Source organism: Azolla caroliniana, unplaced genomic scaffold (assembly GCF_043228905.1).
Source record: "Azolla caroliniana isolate FFs.n. ecotype wild unplaced genomic scaffold, voAzoCaro1.0.p SCAF_826, whole genome shotgun sequence".
Taxonomy (NCBI): domain Eukaryota; kingdom Viridiplantae; phylum Streptophyta; class Polypodiopsida; order Salviniales; family Salviniaceae; genus Azolla; species Azolla caroliniana.
In genome coordinates, this window is record NW_028231261.1 from 1 (window position 1) to 14943 (window position 14943).

The 14943-nt window shown below is 36.5% G+C and overlaps 2 protein-coding genes and 1 long non-coding RNA gene across 4 annotated transcripts; 1 reads left to right on the forward strand and 2 right to left on the reverse strand.

Annotated features, from left to right (window-relative positions):
• The first annotated feature begins 6 nt into the window (after positions 1-6).
• LOC147847596 (serine/threonine-protein kinase SRK2E-like) lies at positions 7-3778 on the forward strand. 2 transcript variants are annotated; one of them, XM_087339004.1, is made up of 5 exons: positions 7-853; positions 1015-1094; positions 1188-1286; positions 1747-2114; positions 3398-3778. In XM_087339004.1, exons 3-5 carry the CDS (start codon positions 1194-1196, stop codon positions 3516-3518), a joined length of 582 nt encoding a protein of 193 aa, XP_087195130.1. In that variant the 5' UTR covers positions 7-853; positions 1015-1094; positions 1188-1193; the 3' UTR covers positions 3519-3778. The 2 variants fall into 2 exon arrangements, with proteins under 2 accessions (XP_087195130.1, XP_087195129.1); XM_087339003.1 differs by lacking the exon at positions 1015-1094 and having other exon boundaries at positions 7-170; positions 749-853.
• A 1230-nt stretch (positions 3779-5008) lies between these two features.
• LOC147847597 (pre-rRNA-processing protein ESF1-like) lies at positions 5009-12865 on the reverse strand. Its single transcript, XM_087339002.1, has 7 exons — positions 12015-12865; positions 9328-9411; positions 9014-9237; positions 8527-8689; positions 7190-7318; positions 5732-6543; positions 5009-5521 (listed from the first exon to the last, which is right to left on the reverse strand). Exons 1-7 carry the CDS (start codon positions 12834-12836, stop codon positions 5335-5337), a joined length of 2421 nt encoding a protein of 806 aa, XP_087195128.1. The 5' UTR covers positions 12837-12865; the 3' UTR covers positions 5009-5334.
• A 1255-nt stretch (positions 12866-14120) lies between these two features.
• LOC147847598 (uncharacterized) lies at positions 14121-14943 on the reverse strand. Its single transcript, XR_015532306.1, has 2 exons — positions 14900-14943; positions 14121-14536 (listed from the first exon to the last, which is right to left on the reverse strand). It is a non-coding gene; the product is annotated as an uncharacterized LOC147847598 (long non-coding RNA).

A 14943-nucleotide genomic window follows, 5' to 3' on the forward strand; every position in this document is an offset into this window, starting at 1 on the left:
AGGTATGTGGATTTTATAGTTCGAAGGGATGCCTTTGATCCCCATTTGGAGGTGAGGATGCGCTTCTTTGAGTTCAAATAGAGGCTTTTGAGCCTGGTTAACCTTTGCCTGTTAGATCATTGCACAATGGGAAAGGTGTAGCTGTTGATGGCTGTAGTAGAATGGAACAGGCATGTTTATATATCATGGTTTATTTCTTTGGTTGAATTGACCTGCTGAAAGCTTCTAAAGGAATGATGCAATCCCTATTTTTCATGTATGTCACAACCAAAAATAGATTTTCTGTAATTGAAGCGACTATGCTGGCAATTCACAAAAATTATCATACCCACAGGATATCTGTTTCCTTCTCTCTACATTAAGAGATGAGTATGTGCCTTTTCTAGTTTAAAGGGTTGCCTTTGATCCTCATTTGGAGGTGAGAATTTGCCTGTTTTAGTTCAAATAGAGGCTTTTGTTGCTCGCTAGTCTCTGCTTGTTAGATCATTGCATGGAGGGAAAAGTATGCTCATTGATGGCCTCAAGAAGAATAACAGTCATCCTATATTATTACAGGCCTATATTTCTTATATTTGTAGCCTGAGCTAATCTTGGATTTTAGAATGGGAATGAAAGTTTAGGTCAGATTAAGTCCCAGAGGGCTTCATCTGCAAGCATTGTCATAGCAACTACTTTGTCTCTTAATATTGCACCATGTATTTCTATGTACATGAGTTGTATGAAATTGTTTGTTATGTGTGGCATATAGATGGCAGATGTATGGTCATGTGGTGTCACGTTGTATGTGATGCTAGTGGGCGCATATCCCTTTGAAGATGCAGATGATCCCGGAAACATAAAAAAAGCAATTGGGGTGAGTACAACAAATAACTTATTTTATGTTTGTGTCATTATCTGTGACAATGCAAGCAGGTGCATATAAGTGAATTCCATGTATGATGTACATTTCAAAGGTTTTAGAGTATGCCGATGGTAATATAGATGTTTTAGTTGATCTATCATGTGCACATGTAGCTTTTTGGATGGCACAATACTCGTATAAGAGTAAAGAGTAATGCCAATGCAGGCAGGTGCATACAAAATGAAATCCATGTGTATGTATCTATGATGATGTGTGCCATTTGTGCAATATGCTGCCTTTCATGCATTCATATGATACTTTTTGTTTGTTATGGTTTATTCTGCAGCGCATCATGAAGGCCCAGTACACCATTCCAAGCTATGTTCAGATATCTCCGGAATGCAGTCATTTACTCTCCCTCATTCTGGAGGCTGACCCATCCAAGGTGAGAATGTGGGTGGTGAATATATCATCGTATTGCTATTCTTCCTGTGGTTATGAGTTAAGATTGAGATATTAGGGTGGTCTACCTTTATTGCCATCCTTATAGGATCTGCATTTTGAGACCATTAGTATTAGCACAACTCACGATATGTTACGAATAACACTTTGTACTGACCCCACTAGAGCCCAATGCCATACTCGATGAAGATGATGCCACCACCAACGGCATTTTGATGCTTCATCATCATCATCCCTTGCACAAGGTTGTAAGCTTCACTGCCTATATAGCATAATCATGCACTAATCTGTATTATTTGAAGGTACATGATGGCTGTTGACTTCTGTAATCAAGCATTGGTTCCATGTTGGTTTGGGAACACAATACCATGAATTTCCATCAATCATATGTTCCTTGGTGCGTTGTGGAGTATATGATTGACTATGAAGTATTTGTGCTGCAGAGGATAACAATACCTGAAATACTGTGCCATCAATGGTTCACAAAGAATCTACCAAGGGATCTAGCATTAGGATCCAACCCGATTTATGATAACGACAGGGAGGATCAACCAGCACAAAGCTTAGAGGAGGTGATGCGCATACTAAACGAAGCAAGAATGGTGCATCATGCTCCTCACGGCTCACTGCCTCTCATTGACATCAATGATGATGCGGACGAATGGGAAGAAAAAGACCCAATTCCTGATATAATATATGAGGCTGAGACAGAAGATGAGGCAGACGTGGAGTCTGAATTCGAGATGGACGAGGTTGAATATTTTGATGTAGAGGAGTGCTGTGAATTTGACAATCCCTCCACCAACATGAGGTGACTCCTCATTTTTCTGCATGCTAGTTGATACATTTTTTAAGTTTTTTGAGATTGTAGACATCATCCTTTAGGAATTAATATGTCTTAGAACAACCCGAAATGTGCTCTCATTCAATAACATAATGAATTTCCTATCAAATTTGTAATGTTTTCTCGTAATATCTATTATTTCAGTGCATGAAAAGGAAACTCAAACGATCAGTAAAGAACAATTTGCAAAACACTGGATTGACCCAGTGGTTTGTTGATGGCCACATGGGTTGTTTGATGGATAGCTATGGTTTGGACATAGACCTGTTTGAACTCCCCATTGACTTCTTAGTAGACTTTTCAAAGCTAGCCACCATGTCCAAATCATAAGCATGGAGATCATGGTCATGGTATGGGACATAGGCATTCTTCATGGCTAATGATCATTGGTCAATCTCTGGCCTGGTGACACTGAAAGGTGGTTATGGTATGGGACATAGACATTCGTAATGGCTAATGATCATTGATCAATTTCTGGCCTCATGACACTGAAAGGTGTTCATGGTATGGAACATAGGCATTCTTCATGTTGTCAATCTCTGGCCTCATGACACTAAAGGTGATTTGTATGACCATTGCAAAGGTAAGCATTTGATTCATGAATTTAGCTGTGGTTGACATGAGGTAAATAGAAGGAAGAACATACGGAAATCGCAAGGAATCCATAGATATTTTCTTGTAAGTTGTACATTTTTACCGTCCGTGTGGAATATATATAGGCTTAATCTCTCTCACAACACTAGAGTATGTCCATACTAAGGGTGAACGATAAAAGAAAATGCTCAAAGTTGTTTTTATTGTATCACCCTCTTTCATACTATCCCTACGTTCTTTATTGATCCTTGATTTCTATTATCTGAACTTCACCCAACATATTTTAATAAACATGTTGAAACAAAGAGATTGAAGCTAACTCCTTACTGAACAAGAAACACAAATGGCTAAGCACAATGATTAAAGAAGCAACAAATTTACTTCTTTTGGTCATTTCATTTCTTGTTGGTTTTTGTGAACCCTTTACACCTGAAGATGACCTTGGGAATAATGACAAGTAAACAATACGAGCTTTATGTATGGTATGCCATGATGAACTCGGGAAAATTGAAACATCAATAAAAATCTTTAGCTATGGTAAGTCAATTTTCTTGTTATTATGATTATTATTATATTTAATGTGATAACAGGGAGTGCAAGAATTTCAATACATTTTTGTCCTGATAAAAAACTTCATTTATTTGCACTGCATGCAGTGACAATGAAAGTTTTCAAAATCGAGAGTTCAACATCGACATCATGAAATATTTTCGATATCTCTTTTTCGTTGTTCGATGGAGTGGCAAGGTAATCTGGAACTTTTCTAAGTTTCGTTGAGAAGCTTGATGAAAAGGCCCTCGAAGTAACAACCATTTTTTGGTGTGAAGATTATGGTTTAACCATTGGAGCATCCCATATTTTAAATATGTTAGCATGCATAGTCTTAATTTTTGAGAAATTCAATCTCGTTAACCATCAGATGAAATTTCATTCTTTAACCTCGAAGCTTGAAACTTTGACCATTACCTCAAAGTTGTTAAAATATGTACAAATGTGCCATAAACACAATATTTCCAGCAATGTAAAAACTTGGTGAACAGATGGCTGTGGAAAGACTGTTTTATTGTATTCATATGGTTTGGATAATTATCCTAGACTCTTTCCATTTGCAACAATGTTTAAATTCATAACCCTCATATTAGTGACACAAGGTATGTATTAATCACAGGTCTTTAATCCCTGTATATTTTCTTCGTTATCTTTGCTCATTTGTCATTGTTCTATCCATCTGACTCTGCTTTGAGCATTGGATCCCAATGTTTGGTCTAGTATCATTGTACCCTATTTTATCATCTATATATCCCAGTTGAATATGACTCAAAACTCTCTAATAAAGAGTTCACAGTTAAATTCTATCATGTAAATGGTTATATCAATGTCATCCGATGAAACAAGAATCGTTCAAAATTACAGAGCCAATGTGACTTTAGTGGCATTTGTTTGTAATGTTTGGCATATATAGCATCACAGCTATCAATATCGAATTCTTGAAGAAAATGTAATACATTAAATTATTAATATCGTGTAAATGGTTACATCAATGTCATCCACAATGAAACAAGAATAGTCCAAAATTACAGAGCCAATGCGACTTTAGTGGCATTTGTTTGGAATGTTTGGCGTATCATCACAGCTACCAATATCGCATTCTTGAAGAAAATGTAATACATTAAATTATTAATAGTCACAGAAGCACAAAGGCAAATTGACTAAACTCTTAACACATTAATACGAATATAATTAATGACAAAAGTTCCAGGATTTTGATCAACTTTCCTCCCTTTTTATAAAAAAGAAACTTGTAAATGCCGAGGGTTTTCTTTAGCGGGCCTCTTTTACTGAGGAGAAAACATATTAGGAAAGAATGTTTCAGATAAGATTCAAGCTACAATTTCATACTGTGAAACAACTAGCTTACAAAGAGGTAATATTGTTGTTAGCATAAAGTACTCCATTTTGATTGCGAGACAAACAGTCAACATACAATGGTCTACTATCTGGTTATACTTTATTGGTTAGATTGTTACAGCAAACATGTTCCCATATAGTTCAGAGCTAACATTTTGATTGTGAGACAGACACTCTACATACAATGGTCTACCATCTGGTTATACTTTATTGTTATATTGTTACAGCATACAAGTTCCCACTACAATAAATATTTACTCCTTTCTATATAGCAATCCTCGTGAATAGAGGGTTGTCTTTAGCAAACCTCTAGGTAGGTTCCAATAAGGAGAAAACCTGAAACAATGTTTAGCTATACGAAGCCACAAATGAATTCTTTCTCATAATTTATTGCTCAACATCATCAATCATCAACAACTGTGAAACAACTACCTTACAAAAATGTAAGATTAGGTCAAAATTGGATTTGCTCTAGCACTCATTAAAATGAGCAATTTTGTACACATACTTTCCATTTAATTTCCCAATTTTGTTCGAGACTGAGAATATATCATTTCTTAAAAATAAAGGCATTTCCAGAACTTCAATTGATACACTTCGGTCTGGAGGTTGTATGACATGTCACTTTCATCTTGGCAAGACAATTACCACGGGAGAAGATTTCATTTCACCATCATGATACCCATCACTTGGTTGCAGTACCAACTTTCCGTTTGAGTGATCTAACCATCAGTGAAAGCTCTTGTTTATCTTTCTTCTGTATAACTTTGACATCTTCGTCATTTGTTCCACCTTTCTGATTGCTTACTTCGTGGACTTGCGACAGATGTTTCTGTTGCTTTTGCACAAGATTTCTCAAGTTTGCAGCAGATCTGTGAATCAAATTCATAAAATCAATCATACATAAACGATATCAAATTCATGACGTACATGCATAATGTTACAATAATGCTAACTTTTCAAGCACATCAATCAAAAGATTATATACACAAATACAATGTGCCAACAATAACGTTAATCTTTCGAACTCTACCAATAAAAAATGTACACATACGACCATTCAAGTCTATAATAATACAAACCTTTTGAACTCGGGTTCAGTGGGATCAATTGCATAACGGTGAGAAGTAAAAAGTGCTGAAAATCGTGGATCATCATAATTAACAGTAGGAAGCTTCTCTGATATATTTTCCTTGTCCTTTCTTTTGTCTTTCTGAGTTTTCTTTAAATTGTAACCTTTCACTCCATGATTACCACCATGTTCATCCGTAAGAAGCAATTCAAGTTCTGCTCTGCTCTTCTCTTCTACAAGTTTCTTTTCCTTTAGTTTGGCTTTCTTTTTAGAGATTTTTTCCTTTATAGGTGGAATAGCATGGAACTCTCCGTCAGAAGATGACGCCATACTATCCTCAAAATCTCCTTCATCTCCTGACTTAAAGAACGGATCATCGAAATTGGTTTGCTCATGAGAGAAGTATGGATCATCTCCAGCTTCTATATCATCTGCACTTGTCTCATCGTCAGCATGTTTATCCTGCTTCTGTGCTTTCCTTTTCTCTTTTCTTTTTCTCAAGTAGGTTTCCCACACAGTCTCATTGTCATTCTTGTTTTTGTTCTTTTCCATAAGTCGTTTGCTTAAGTCTTCAAGTCCACTATTAAAAGTGATCTCCATATCCTTATTGTTATCCTTGTCACTATCCTTACTATCTGAGTCATCTGCAGATATATTGCTTGATCCAAGCAATAGTGCACGATATTTGTCCCTTGCAGAGATTTTCTTGTTTCTGTTTGGTTTACCATCATCAAGACATGGCTCACCATTACAGTCATCTTCCTCTGATTCATCACTAGAGGCATCTGATGCAAGATATGCCTTGAAATCCATTTCGTTGAGCTGCAAAATGTATATCTCACATGTTAACTTCTTGGATACAGAGATCGAATAGCTGTGTCAATATACATATATCAAGCAAGCCCATATGACATATACTATACATTGTTTTGAAATCAATTTGTGTTTTAACTTTCAGTCTCCTTAGACTTCTATAAACTGGATCATGTCAGCTTCTAGGTTGCAGAGTATGAGTAAATGCACAAACTTTCAAAAACATTTTTATGATCCTCAGATTTCAATACACTGCATCATCTCAGCTCCTAGAGGTTGCAGAGTTTGAGTAAATGTGCTTACTTTCAAAATTAGTTTTATGATACATAGATTTCTATTGAACAGATCATGTTTCTCATAAAGGCTAGAGCCTTGTTGGTGATTAGAAGAGGAAAAGGGAGCTTAACATTGTGGATTGAGTATCAAACAAACCTTACGTCAAATAAGCCAAATTGACTGATTATAATCAGCTGGTGGAATTTCAATTAGCGGTGGTACATTTTTCCACTTTACAAAGAATCTACAAACCCAAATAACTACACATGGATTAAGCAAGAGCATCTTCTTCATTTCAAAAGAGAAAAAACCCAGAAATGTTAACATCCTTCTAGCTTTTGTAACCAAAAAACATGCATCTGTCATATTTTTCTCTCACCTGGTCAGCATTGAACTTTTGGTGTAGCTTCTTCACTCTCTCTGTCTCATCGTCATCCCAAGTGAGTTTAACCTTACTGTGTTGCAATGCATGGGTCTCGAATGTCGGAGCTTGGTAATCACCTGGAACCTGGTTTTACAGCCTCCTCAGTACTAATCAGCACATATTTCTCTAAGGAAGCACAAATTCAATAAAATCTGTTCAAATCTGTCATTTATGTCTGGAAACCATAACCATACTCTCAATCTAATGGCAAGCATAAAGCCTTGCTACTTAAAACATTACCCATAACCTAAAGGTAAAACATAACGATTTAAAAATGTTCACTGACATGATGATTCAATGTATCTGCATGATCTAGACATTTGAAGGACTGAAATAAGCAGATGCTTCCATTCTAGCTAGTTGAAGAGGACGAACCTAGATTCCACTATGGGCCTCCACAGATGAAGGTCTTAGTGAATGGTTCCTTTCTTCATGTTAGGTCAGTGTTGAGCTCGTAATATGCTCCTGAACAAGGAAATAAGTTCGTTGATTCTTCTTTCAGGAGTCAAACTATTCTAGCTGGTGGAAGAGGACCTACACTCTAGCGTGGTCAGTGTTGAGCTCGTAATATGCTCCTGAACAAGGAAATAAGTTTGTTGATTCTTCTTTCAGGAGTCAAACTATTCTAGCTGGTGGAAGAGGACCTACACTCTAGCGTGATAGTAATCTTTATTCATCAATGACAATGGTGATGGGGTCGTGGTCCACATAGCCTTCATAGACCACACATTGCTATTGTGAACTATTATAACCCCTTTTGAATGTTGTGCGCAAGAAGCCACTCATGTTGTTGATTGACTTGTATCATGAGTGATGGAGCAAGAACAGCCCAAGCCTAAGCAAGGGAATCCTCCCGAGGACAAGCTTGGCCATCAATATCAAATGACTTAGGAAGCATCACTTTCCTCAGCTTTATAATGAGAAAGAAAGAAGCAGAGAGAAAATAAGAGAAGTTGCTACTTGGTTTTGTTACTTGTATATTTACTCAGGACATCAATTGGCACCTGGACAGAAACGTTCGAAACTACAACGAAAAAACTCTGAGCACTATTAACAAAGTTCCTCTCAAGTCTTTAGTTCATGATGTTTTCAATTGCAACACATGATTTTTGAGATTAGACTTAACGCCTTCAAGATTTTAATTTCTAGATAAAGTCATGAACATTTCTGATATATATTGCCACCTCAGTCTAAGATGCATTAATAGACAATCTAAAGTAAAACAATTATTGCTTTTGAAAAATCTATTGGCATTTACAAACTATGCTATAGTATAATGGGAAATAAACTACCTCTTCTGCGCTATCCCTTGGATCATTTGTAAATTCCATATCATCTGGAACAAAGCGTAAGTCTAAGGTATTTGATGAGCGCTCAAACTCCATTCCATCACAAGCCTTGTAAAGAAAACCAGCAGTAGCACTGGAATTGCAGTTCACAACAGCATAATAGTACCTGCATTAAGGCAACTATATGATATCAAAACTTAAAAATATATGTTCAGGTATAAGTATATAGACACAAGCACATAGACAGATAGATAATAAAAAACATACATGCACTTGTATGTACATCAGTAGTACCAATGCGATTTATCATATATGTGTATTTATATATTAGCATTGTTATGTAACTTGCATGAGCAAATCAATCACGTACAAGAAACCTCTCATCTCATAAATCCAGCATCCATTCCAAGCACCTTTTTCCATTTTTAGCTTTAATTTCATTCTCATTTCCTTTCTTGTTTATTTCCATAGTCAAAAAGCTAAAAGAGACCTGAGCTTTGCTATTTCATATCGCCGAAGCCGTTCATTAATTATCTCTTGATCTTCCACTTGTTCATCTCCATCATCATTATCAGCTCCAGAGAATATCTGTGGACCACGTTTCTCCTCTTCTTTCATCTGTTCAAGTCCAAATTCAGATGGATAAACAGTCACTGACAGAATCTGTCCACCCTTTGGTAGAAATGAGCTCATCACAGCCAATATATCCACAGCCTGTAAAGTGAGAAAAAGGTAAAGAAAACCATATATAAATACCGCCTCAGGTTTGACATCAATATAAATACTAGTCAACAATATAAGAACCTTGATGTGATCCCAATCCATATTGACTAAGGCGAGTCTTCTCGTCTCTGTAAGAGTGGTTGGTATTTTCTCATCTTCTGCCTCCTGGAATGGTCACACATTAGATATACAAGAACCACCAATCCAAGAATTGGAACATTAATCTCAGGACTATATAGTCACTCAATGTGGAATTACGTAAACACTTTCGAAGTGCAATGATATGAAAATTCAAAATGCACTTAGAATACTTATGTTATCAGTATAAAATGGATGTATGCAGCAATAGGGCATCAGTAGTTCCAAACGTAGCCAAAGAATGGAAAGGATTCTCATAGAGTGCTGGTGGTTTTTTGCATGTAGTAAAGACAACTACTGTGTAGTTCTATGAGTACAAACAGAAGATCTCTGTCTTACTTCTTATGTTATGACTTATTGCATTATACTGGTCAAGTCATCTGCAGGTAAGTAAACAGCTTGAATGCAAGTTAAGGATCCTTCTTTAGTTGAGGTAATTCTATCCTGCAGAGTTCCCATCTCTGTACTAAGCGTGGGATCCTGCTGTGAGATATGCACAAGATACATGTGGAACCATCATATTTGCAGACCATTGATGGACAGATTGAATCAGCCATCCAAAATTGACTTCAGTCATTATAGATATCTTATGTTTTTTTCCCATTTCTATTTCTGTTTCCTTCTAGCACCCGATTATTCTATTTTTAGTGAGTCTGAAACAACTCCTCATCCAGGAAAAGAGATATGTCTGGTGACAATACTGTACTGTAAACAACCGGATAAGAATAATTGACAGCATCGCTCTGGTTTCCACGTCTAATCTGGTAGACGTATACAAACATTTGTATATGTTCGCGTATAATACACAATATTCGTTTCAATTTTTTTTAGGGAAATGAGTTACACGCAACAAATACATGAGGCTGGGCAAAGATTCTTCGACAGAATGATGGCACAGGAAACACGAGAGGTTTGGTACAGGTTCTTTGATCTGGATGAAAGTGGAGCTTCTAAACAAGTATGGATGCATGAACAGAGGAGCTGCTGTACATGATAGGGTTAGACTGCTGTTTCACTTGGTGGACAAAGACGGAAACATCTTCCTTGACTTCGACGAGTGCAAGGCACTCTTCTTTTTGTTCGCCTACAGACGTGTTTGCAATTTATGCAGGGGGCTGATCATTCGTGATGATGCCTCTTGCCTTGACTGCTTTTCCATCTATTTCAACCTTTGAGGTTCCTGTCTTCATCATAACCACCACCACTTTCAAGCCCTTCCATCATTTCTATTTGGATGATCTTGTGTGTATGCCATAGCTAACAACAGGACAATGAATAAGCCTCATGCTAAATCCCAATGCTCTCCTCCTTTAGGCTGAAGCAACTTGTAGCCCCCCAATCACCAATCTACAATAAATAACTTTGCACAACTTCATTCACATAGACTTGGATTTGTTTTTAGGAACGAATAGATTTCAATCATACTTGGAGCCATTTCACGTATGAGTATGATACGAATATTCACGTATGAATCATACTTGGAGCCATTTCAATCATACAGTACGAATATGGCACAAATGGGAAGTATGGCTAGAACTATGCCTCTAATGCAGAACTGTACACGAACTTGGATTTCATACAGCTCCCAAGAGGGAGGGGTTCGGCCAGATCTGTCCACATCTCTTTGTTCCATGCAACTATTATTATTATATATCTGTGAGGGCAATAAACTAAAGAGGCTTGTTCCGAACTATCATTTAATAGGTAAAAATTAATATTAGGTTTGTCTATTACACCATTCATAATCAACTTGTAATCCAGTTGATTTTGTGATTTGCCCCAAAGGGGTAATAGTGGCATAGGCAAATTCAAAACAGAAATCAATACTCTGTTGATTCAGAGGAATTCAGAAACGGAATTGTATATTTACTGGAATAGTGGGAAAATACAAAGATTACAGGTAGCATTCCTACAGATGTGGTATGTGATACTTACATCAATTTAAGAATTATGTCATCATTCAAAATGTCATTGTGTAATTATTGAAAATGGAATCATGTGATAATGTGAAAATGAATTGTGTATTTATTGAAAATGGAATACCTGGAAAATACATAATGAAATTATGTAAATATAAAAATCCTAAGCAGATAAACATAGAAACCAGAAAACTACACCAACAACCAAAAGATAATTACACAAACAATGAAAATGGAGTAATATGAACAATAAGGATGGAACCTTGTCATCAATGAGCATTCAAATGGAAAAATGCCAAAACATGCAATTTGAATCATGTTTGAACATTCTAAATGAAGCTATATCGAAATTCAGAATGGAATGTAGTGATTCAAAATGGAATCATGTGAAAATACACATTGGGATCACATTTAAAATTCAAAATGGGACAAATGCCAAAGCATTCAACTGGAATTACATATGAAAATTCTAAATGGAACTATATAGAAAATCAGAATGAAATTATGTAGCAATTTGAAACAGATAACATTCAAAATGGAGTCATATGAAAATACACTACAGGATCACAGTAAACATACAGAATGGAATTCATAGAAAATTTATTTCAAAACCTGGAATATATAGAAATACAATATGGTATTATGCACGCAATATATCTTCAATTCCATTTCATATCAGACAATATCACAGAAGAGGCAAAAGGTACTTACATCACTTGATGAATTCATCATTTCTTCTTCTTCACTGTCGGATTCTGATGAGGAAGACAATGCTGAACTTGATTCCGAGATTTCTTCAGACTGCATATCATCAAGTATTGATCCCTCAGATTCTTCTTCATCTGAATCACTCTCATTATATTTCCTGTCCTCAGTCATAGATATTTTCTGATCCAAAGATATGCCACTGGTGGTATCTCTTAGCTTATCCATAGAGGATGAAATGGAATGATTCTCTTTCATGTTTTTATCGATAATGAAACCATTTTCTTTTGGTTTCCTCTCAGAGAAAAAGTCACTTGGCTTTGGCGACTTCCTCTCCACAAAAGAAGAATTTTGATCTCCTTTACTCGATGAACATGAATCATTTTCCTTCGGTTTCCTATCTGGAAACACATTCCCCTTTGATTTCTTTACAGAAAATAAGGAATTTCCTCCCGAAGCTAAAGCATCTCCTCGTTTCTCACCTGATATTTCTCTATCGTCACATTGAGGAATCTGTTTATCTACATCTCTATTTTCTTTATGTTCTCCATGTTCTCTATCTTCACAGTCATAATACTCCTGTAAAGCATGCTTCCGCTTCTTCCCGTTTCCACCGTTTCCCTGTCGAAGCTTCTTGCCTCGCTTGTCGAGAGAGAGAGGGTCGGAGAAACGTTTGTCAGAGAAGATATGGCTGAACCGGGAATCGATGGGGATCTTAAGCTTCCGTTTGAAAGATCGCTGGAAGCGAGGATCAGAGTGAAGGCGAAGGAAGCGGGGGTCCTTCACCAGTCCAGAGACTTCCAGAGACTTTTGCTTCGAAAGCTTCATGGCGATGGATCGATGTGCGGATGCGTCCCGTTCTGCAGAGGTAGAGAGAGAGAGAGAGAGAAAGGGTTTAGGGTTTGGAGTGTCGGGGATGGAGATAGAGGAGAATTTCCTAATTCCAAAATATACCCTTATGTGTGTGGAGGAGAATTTCCTAATTCCAAAATATACCCCTCTATGTGTGTGTGTGTGTGTGTATGGGTTGGGGGAGAATTCTTGTCGAGTTCCTTATATTCTTACTTGTAGAGGAGAGAAGGTGCATTGCCATGCCACTTTCTAAGGTAGAGAGGTGTATTTTGGTGACAATCATATGTTAATTAATGCGTGTTGAAAAGGTATTTAGGAGCGAACAAGTTATAGAAAAATAATGTTGGTGGTAAAATGTATGTGGATCTCGAGAACTGTTGTCTGAACAAATTGGAGTTAATTATACATTATGGAAGCTGAATTATATAGCAATCGAGAGAACACTCGAGTAAAATTTATTCCTTTCATGAACCTAACAGCATGCAAGATATAACGAGTTTGAAAGTAACATGTGATTCAAGGAAGACACACCTCTCGTCAATGGGTTCTTGATTTTTTACATTTTCTAATGCCATCATAAGGCATTGTTTATTGTGATTGGACAAAGTCTTCATTGGATATTCACTTCATTATGCAAACATCTTAGCACCCATATGTATGCAACATAATCCGAGGCAAAGAAATCTTCGTTCCTGTGTGCTATTTGCAAGCTATTCATTTACTTCACTTTGCTATGATTGACATGATGTAAATACATTCAACTAGCTAAGTTGAAGGTTTCCTTATTTGTGCTTTGAAAAGCCCAAGGTAATCTCAAAGAAGTGTATAAGCAAAGCCATATAACCAAATCATAAGAAAAGGATAAGCCATGGATCCTAGAATATGATTAATCTTTCACGTTGGAAGTGACGAAGTGGGAGTTAATGTTAGTTTTAATGTATACACGCATCATCATCACACATTTCCCACGCAACAATTACTAGCCATTTTAACTCTATGATGTTCATAGACATTACCATAATGGGCAAGGTTTTGTCATGTCTTCGGTGATCATTTTATATTTTAAAACATTTGATTCAAGATCCTTGAGAGTCATACGATCCTATAATATCAATGCCATCTCTCAAAACAATGAAACATTTTCTATTGACTATACAAAGGATGGTGGCAAAAATTCACTTTGATTTTCATTTGAGCAAGTAATGGAAAGCATTTTGTGTAAACATAAAACTCACAGCTTAGAAATGTCATACTCATATCTTGAGGCATAATATAACATATTATATTACTCTAAAAATTTAAAATGTTTTGTTTACACACTTGATTTGAACTCATTTGATGTTTTATGCCATCAACTTTCATTCACTCATGACTCATGAGCTGTATTTCATATATAACTTCAGCTAGTAGAGTTCAGCACATTCACTAAATTGACTTGAGTTCAACACATAGAAAATTCGCCACGCTAGGGTTTCCATGTTTCTTTTTTGTTATATTCATCATTTCATTGAATTAGGTCAATTCAACTCATTGCTTCTTTATACAGCTCATTTTGTGTTAACCCATCCTTTGTCAGCTTGAAACCTTACAAACTCTGCAAGTGATCGTATATCGTTGTCACTGAGACGTGGTCCGAACGTGCATTGGCCTCTTGGTGTACATTGTTCCCCAAACCCCTGCAAACAAAACGACTTTCATCAACACCATAACTATATTTCTTTTCTTTTCTGATCAAAATAACTGAATACAGCAAAATAGATTTAACATTGTGATTGATCATTGAACAGTCTAGGTTGCATTTCTTCATCAGCAAGAAAAAGCAAAAAGGCCAATGCTATATGGACTTTTTCAGAAGGAAAAGAGGCCAAAAGCCCATGTCATATGCACTTTTTAATTAGCAGAAAAGCAAGAGAATTTGTATAGAGTATATGCCCTTTTCTCATTAGCAAGCAAAGGAGCCCATTGACTCAAAATGCAACCACACATTGGCAATAAACAAAAATGAACTCCACAAAAGCTGATTGAAGAAGTTACTTAACAGGCATCCGTCCTTTCCCCGAGTATACGATCTTAAATATATCGT